At 43.2% G+C, this 7,907-nt stretch overlaps 1 protein-coding gene across 1 annotated transcript; it reads right to left on the bottom strand.

Annotated features, from left to right (window-relative positions):
* Nucleotides 1-1,655: 1,655 nt before the first annotated feature.
* Nucleotides 1,656-2,883, bottom strand: C8R40DRAFT_1075190 (uncharacterized protein; the record flags this gene model as incomplete). Its single annotated transcript, XM_046226821.1, has 5 exons — nt 1,656-2,248; nt 2,308-2,433; nt 2,487-2,543; nt 2,694-2,728; nt 2,804-2,883. 5 exons carry the CDS (start codon nt 2,881-2,883, stop codon nt 1,656-1,658), a joined length of 891 nt encoding a protein of 296 aa, XP_046079095.1.
* Between the last annotated feature and the right edge of the window lie 5,024 nt (nt 2,884-7,907).

Raw genomic sequence — 7,907 nt, 5'->3', positions numbered from 1 at the left:
AAAGATCAGCTTGTGGACTAACGTTCTACTATGATTTAAATACAGTCAGATAACAAAGAGGTGCTCAGATATACTACCAGCTGTTCCCGCAAGGTCCGAGGGCAGTCTGCACTATTGCTCTGCCTTGAGCTCGCTGTCAACAACAACGAGGCAGCAAATAAGCGCTCACGGTCCGCATTTCTGAACACCGTCGTCGAGCTCCAATGCTGGTCCTCCCTCCTACAAATACTACCTAGTAGGAACAATGACTTATATATGTAAAGCCCACGATAAAGAAGTAGTACCTTAAGTAGCAAGTGTTATTATGCCTCAGAAAGTACACAGGGTACGGGCGTCGGGAAGTGTACGTCGGGTAAATTTCTCAAGGTCGGGAATTGAATACAATGGCATATATATAGTGTGTATGTAAGTTAGAGTACTACTGAGTTTATATGAAATATCCAGCTTTTATTCCGCTAGAGGTAGATAGTGGTACTCTATGACAACAGCCTTAGCCAAACCACCCCCTTTGGCAAAGGCTACTACCTTGATTTACTGGGCGTATGAGGTGTTATTAGATGGTTCTATCTTTCGAATGATGAAATAATAAATTTCTAATGATGAATTCGTAGAAGAAATTCCAGTGGGCATAACAAAAGGGTCTTAGTTGACGGAGGCCCCTCAGAAGCTCTACCAGAATTCTGTTCGGGCAAGCCGGAAACTACGCAATGTTTTCGGCGTACATACGCTATAACCGACAAGCTAATCACGTGAAGCTCAAAAAATTCCGAGATAAGTCAACCGTAGGTTGGCTTATCATATGTAGGATAAGATAAGGAGTGGCGATGAGTGCTATTAGGCGCTTGTCCGTTCTCACTCTCGACACTCACCGCACCACATCTCACAACCCCATCTTTCGTCGTAATCCCACCCTCCCATTCTCTCTTTTATTCTAGTGTCTGACAGGTAAGCTACCACAGCTCAGACACTCCGGGCTCAAAAGTCTCCGCTTAGCGGTGTGTTGCCCACCCGCGCGGGGCTTTGCCCCCAGGCAAAACCTTCATATATATACTGACACTAACTATCATATACAAATAAGAATATCTAGCTATGCATACAAGCTCACTCGAATAACTTATCCCCTGAAATTTCCAAAATTGGCCGTGTAAAGTACCCAAAATATACAATTTTCAAAATTTCTTTAGTGCTTCTAAACTACGCTTTACCCAACAAGGACAGCCCCATTGACCTTCAATTTACACTATGTTTGGACAAGGGAATGGCTGATTTTGGCCTCTAAAAGTTCTGGGGGAGCTTCTGGGGGCCTGTTGGCGGTCATGGGCTAATAGTGGCAAATTTAATGGAGGTTTCAAACAATGAACATAGCCTAAAACGGAGGGGAACCTGAGCCCGCTACTCTGAGTCTGAGTGCTTCACAATAACATCCGATTCTCCTGCAGACATACATAGGTTGGTTCACATCACATACAAGTACTTGAACAACTCAAAACTGAGTAATGAAAGAGATATCAATGCACCCTATTTTCCAACCCAAACCAAACCACCTGTTAGTGATGTTTATCTGCCTTTTCTTGATCGTTAAGCCTTCTTGTCTCTTCTTGTAACAGTCTCGCAAACTCAACGTCAGTTAGATTCACATACATAGGGAGCTTCTCCTAAACACTTGGGCCAACACCGAACTGTGGCTTTGAGGACTGTTTCAGTGGGCCACCCGACAAATTTGCCTCATGATTGCCCACAACAAGTTTACGTGCTCCAGTACAACCTGCGTTCACCATCTTCATCACAAGAGGCACCCATATCCCATGCGGAGTGAGATCCAGATCCACGGATATTCCCAGTTCATTGGGCAAGTATGTTTCCAGCATTGCCAATATCTGGTCAATATACCATAGGTTTGGTTTTACTGGAGCTTTGGTTAGCCGGAGGTAAATCTTCCTTCTAGCCACTTGTGATGCACTAAAACTCCCTAAAATTATTCCCTTAGGTTCTCGGACAACGACAAAGATATTGCCTGTGTTGGTATGCATTTTAGCTTCGTTGACCCAAGAACCCCTGGTTCCCTCTTGATTGGTCTCAAACCGAGTACGATAGCCAAAATACGTCTCTATGGAATTCAACTTCAGATCCAGAATCAAAGTCCAGTATTCATGTTCAGTGACCGGAGAAGTTTGAACCAGGTTCCTTCTTGATTCTTTATCGCGACGTATGAGCATAATCTTTACAAGTTGAGAATCCGATGGCTGAGCTACATATTCTCCAATGGTAAGGATGCATTTCCGTAGAAAGTGTAGTTCAACAACTCACATTTTTGAATATTCGCCGTTTGCGCCAGAGTATCGGTTCTTATAGGAGATGCGGCAACAGTGAGGAGGGTTGAGAGCAAAATCAAAGCAGCAAGTAAGCGTTTTGGGAATAATGAGTATCGCATTACTGCTGATGGAACAATATAGTTAAAGACTTGAGCATAAAGAGATAGTACTCACCAGCGTTTGAACCACGACAATTGCGAATCCAAAGATGATATGTATCTTGGATCAGGACTACAAATCTATACAGATGACACAAACTAAACGAAATTGATTAAATGAGGATAATGAAGAGAGCTGGTACTTTGATTGAACAGGGAAGATCTTGAGAAGATGACCACAAGTTTGGGATCATTAGAACGGTCAGAAAATCAAACAACGCACGGACCAAATGATATTGACAAATCTGACCGGCAAATCTGTTGAGAGGGATTAGAACAAAGAAGGTTGCGGGGCTCAGGTTTGATACGAGGGGCTAATTTATAGGTAAGAACAGCTGAAACAATGCCGTTGGCTTGGGATGTCGTGCCTCAGGCTCTGATTCCTCCTGATTCCTCAATTTCCTCTCCATCATTATGATGATGATGGTCTGATTTAGAATGTACAACCCTTATAAGCCCTTATACTATTCAGCCTCCCTAGTCAATCAGTAGCTTCCAGGAAGCTCTGTCAAGACGTGTTCGTGAGCAGTAATATAGGATACAATGGTACCCGGATTGATGGGATCCGGACGGTATAATTTCGCGTTCCGCCGGTGCGTTCTGCATTCCGACGGATTTGCATTCAAGTTCGTTGCATTCAATTAAGTGCATTCACATTCAATATAGCTGCGTTCACGAGGAATATTTATCATATTTACTAAACTATTCCCAAATATTTAATCTATTTTTCTGGAAAGTACATCCATATTATTGCAGCCAAATTTGAGCCCAAAAACATGATCCTGAGATGAATTCTCCACCAAATCATTCAAAAATTAGTGCAGTATAAAGTGATAGAGGGACTCTAGTGTACCTCATAGTGCTTCCCATAGGTAAGATTGTAAGATTGCTAGTTAGCACAGTCTTAGACACTTCTCTCTTGTTCCACTTCTTATTTTCCAACCAATGTCCAGAGGCCATTAACTATCCAATGATTAAAAAACCATCACATACATGTAAGAGTATACTCAGTTGTCTGTAAAGCAACTGTATTGATAATGTACCTGTAAGAGTATACTATATTGTGTTAGTACTTTAGTTTGTTGCAATATACTATGTAGCTCACCTCAGTTGTCTGTAAAGCAACTGAGGGACTCAGAAACATGCCATCAGTATGATCTATATCTAACTGTACAGTGTTCACTAATAATGCCATCTCTATGTTTGTACATATCTACTTAACCTGTATGTACCATTCCCCATGTACAGAGTATACCTCAACAATACATACCTTCTCAAAACATGGGGTTAGTACATTGTGTTGGAATATACATACAAAATAGTCTTTTCTCTTAACTATACTACACAAACATGGACCAAGTACTGTTGAAGTAAGATTAATCTACAATGAGTACTGTGTATATTATGCATACTCAGGGTAGTAGCAACTGAGGTGTTCAAGTATGCCACTTTGTGTGATCTAAGTTGAACTGTAATGTTATCAAGTAATACTGCCATCTCTTGAATAGGCATTTCAAAGCAGTATATCTGACATATGGAGTACGTTAGAATTGGTCTTAAGGATGGATTTGGTATGAGAGGTTTATGTTGTAGCATGCTAGAAGCAAGCTGGAGCTCGAAGGGAGCTACGGGAACCGCGACCGAGGACGGGAATGACCTACAAATAGTTCGGATGGAGAGGATTGACCTTCGAAGAGGTTCCTAGGAGGTCCTGGGAGATCTCTAGGACATTGACGGGGCTAGAGGTTGCTAGGAGCTAGGAAACGTCGGAGGGCTATGTAGTATGAGTTGTAGTAGATAGGATTGACAGTACAGGATCACGTTAGATCATAGACATAGGGAGTTCCAGATGTAAGAGCTCCTGACAGAGTGTAAGACCAGGAAGGAGGTCCCGGGAAGTGGAGGTAGAGGCGAATGTCCTCAAGCGTTGGAGGTAGTAACAGAGAAGCGATATGTAGTTCGACGTTAGCTATATCAAGGTCACTGAGCTCGTGGAGCACTTAGGGAGCTCGAGGAGGTTTGGGGGAGGTTGGCTCACCAAAACGATAGACATTTGGGGAGCTTTAGTATTGGTTGAGGGAGCTCAAAGACTCACTCGGACTGCTTAGAATGGGAGGTCCTTTAAGAGGAGCAGAGGAACTGACGTGCTCATGAAGCAGTTCTGGGAGGTTTAGAAAGGGAGTTTTAGGGACAGGGCATGACATAGGCAAGCAGATCCAAAATTGTCTCCAAAGGGAATTGATCATGATACCACCAAGAAAACCCTAGCTGTTTGACCCATCTTCCAAATGCACCTTCACCTCCCATCATACTCAAGGTGGAATATGATTCATGTAATGGATTAGGTCCCATTTCATACCATAAAGAATACATAGACTGAAGTCAACCAGTAGGTATCTTGGCATCCTGTGTGGTCCGAGTCGATGTATACATACAATTTAAGCTCATCCCCTGGTGTAGTCTTTCCCAGCATTTGCGCACAATACATGATCAAGTAATTAAGTGTGTTGAGGATGTATCAGCCACTGCTCTGTCTCCTCCTTCCCTCATAGCTGATCTACCACATACATCACCCCCATAGGTGCTCATGATAGTATATTTCTCACCCTGTTGTCTCCTTTGGGTTCATCCTTTGATGAGTACAATGTCTGGGTATTGTGTGGAGGGTACAAAGTTGTCCACCTATATAAATGTGGATGACACTTCTCCCCATCACTTGCATTAGGTCATCCAGTCCTCAGTTGCAGCTCCTATAGCTCCCTTCAAGCTCCAGCCTGCTCTACCTCCATGCAATGGATAAGCAGGATCAAGGAAGACATGCAGTGATTTTTAATTAAATGCAGGATGCAGTATCTGGTGTAGATTTTGAGACTTGATCTCTCCTCATTGAGGTATACTCTGTACAAGTACATGTAAGGAAGAGTTTGTCAAGTCCATGCCTCGGGGCCCCACTCCGCCGCTCAGTATTCCGAAGATCCACTGTTTATTGTAATCTCACTCTTATTGTTCTTTCTCGCTACACATACCCTTTCGTTCTAGTCCCTCCTTATTGTCTTTTACTCTACCCTGCAGGTACTACTTGTATAGCTCCTAGTAGTTAGTCTGGCACTCCGCACCGATGCGCCGCTCCGTAGATATAAATACTGCCTGTACGCTACGGTAGTTCCTCAGTCTAATTATCAACTTAGATTCCCTCCTTAACTCTGTGCTCCTCTAAGTCTTCAGGCTCATCGCCTTGAAGTACTCTCTACTCTACCTTAGGGCTTAAATGTTCTTTGGTTCGCTCCTCATCACCGGCGATACCGCCGTTCCGACTTGGCTGCTACTCAGCTCCTCACTTCTATACTTTCGATCTCCGGGGACTAACGGCGTAACGGCGGTGTTGCTAATAGCTTCACTACTGTCCCACTTGACCTCCCGCACTTAGACACCTTGTGGCCTCTGGCATGGTTACACGGTGTACATGATCTTAACAGAGTTAGCCAGTGAACAGTGTTATTACATGATACTGTACAGTAGGTATATAGAGTACATGGGACAACATCAACTCTCTCAGTTGTTCCAATACCAACTGAGGTGAGCCCGTCTACGACCACTACTTACAAACACCATACTGACTTAAGTAGTTTAACTTACACTGACACCTCTGAAGGCTGTTAATAATTGAGAATGATAAGCCTTTTATTTTTCCTTGATTATGCTGTTAAGGAAGGTGCTCCATACATTCAAAGAACTTGGACATTTCCTTTTCTGTGGACAGTGTTATGAGTAGGTACTATACAGTTGTAGTTAGATCATGCCAGCAGTGTCTTCAAGTCCCTCAGCTTCTTTACAGCCAACTGAGGTGAGCTAGATATAATAAAACTCACTGTGAGCTCATAGTATCAACATAGCATAGACCCCCACTTAGAAGGTACCTACAACAGGGTTGCTTCACAGCCAATTGAGACTCTCACTTAACTTAACATATGCAGATGCATACCAATCCATGGTGGTGATGCTGTACTCTATAACAGGACTCATAAATCATGCATAAAAATAGATAATAAAGCCGCTTAGAGGAACAGAATATGACATTTTGAAGACTAGTATCTGACAGTAATAGTGCAATGACAGGGCTAAAAATATCAGAACAGTAAGCTTTATCAATAAGATGCAGCCAGTTCCTCTCAGAGTGTAATCACACTGAGGACCTGGTCAACAAACATTAATGCAGTCATTGATATTCAAATATATAACTGAAGACTCAAAAATTGCAATCCAATCTTGAGTGGAGCCAGAACGCATCCGGAACGCACCTGAACGCATGGAACGCCAAGATTAAAAATGAACGCATATAAGGTGAACGCACCTGAACGCATATGGACGCAACATCAATTTATCAAATTCGCGTTCATAAATTGATTGCGTTCCGAGTTTACATAAATATTGTTAAATTTCAATGTTTTGACTCAAATGTAACTATTGTTCCACTATTCATTCCATATTGTACAGTCTATGCATACATTAAGTATAGTACAATTGAAGTAGTTAATAATTGAACTGTCATGCCTTGCTTCTCCGGACCTTTCCCTTTCCTTTCCAGAGCTCCGGTTCATCACTTATACATGTTTCTGATATTCTATGCACCATCCTTACGATCTTTACTGTACATATTACCTGTCACTCCAGTAGCCACATGACATATGTACCTGACAGCCTCATGTACAGTATATAGGCTGGGGACTCCCCTCGGAGCTCCCCAGCGTGTTATTGTCAAATCTTACCTGGAAACTCTTCCTACCTGGCTTGGTCCCTTTAGTACAGTCTACTAGTACTTGCTAACAGGGCCTGACACGTCTCAACAGTCATATATTTCCTCATTATCTGTTTCCTTTATCTCTGTCTCACCTCAACTCTGTTTCTCCTCTCTGTTTCCTATCTCTGGCCTCTTTCTGTCAATCCTCATATTGTCTACGCCTCTACTTCGACTCACCATCTACATCGAGGCTCTACAATTCGTCCTTCATCCTTTGGAACCTCCCATTAGGTTCCCAATTCCGCTTCATTGCTCCCTAAGCTCCCCACAGCTTCCCACTCGTATCGGCTACACCTCCCCTCCACATTGAAGTGGTGGTTATGCGTTACGTTCCACACCTCCAGGACCCTCTATTAGGTCTACCCAAGCTCCACAACTACCCCTGGTTAGGCTCCCCTCACCAGTATCGGCACTATCCCATACCTCCTCATACGGCCTAGGCAGCTACTGCGTTCACTTAGGCCCAGTCTGGGTAAGACCAGAGCAGGCCTTCTGTGCCGGGGCCTCACATGAACACTCAAAATCATATTATTGTACATAATATAATAATTATATGAACGCATATGAACGCACGAAATGCGAACGTGAACGCAGAACGCACCGACGGAACGCAAAATTCTACCTACCGGACGGGATCCC

The sequence above is a fragment of the Lentinula edodes genome (assembly GCF_021015755.1).
Source record: "Lentinula edodes strain Le(Bin) 0899 ss11 chromosome Unknown C8R40scaffold_80, whole genome shotgun sequence".
Lineage (NCBI taxonomy): Eukaryota > Fungi > Basidiomycota > Agaricomycetes > Agaricales > Omphalotaceae > Lentinula > Lentinula edodes.
Note: the sequence above shows the minus strand (reverse complement) of the source record. Positions and strands in the feature narration are given on the sequence as shown.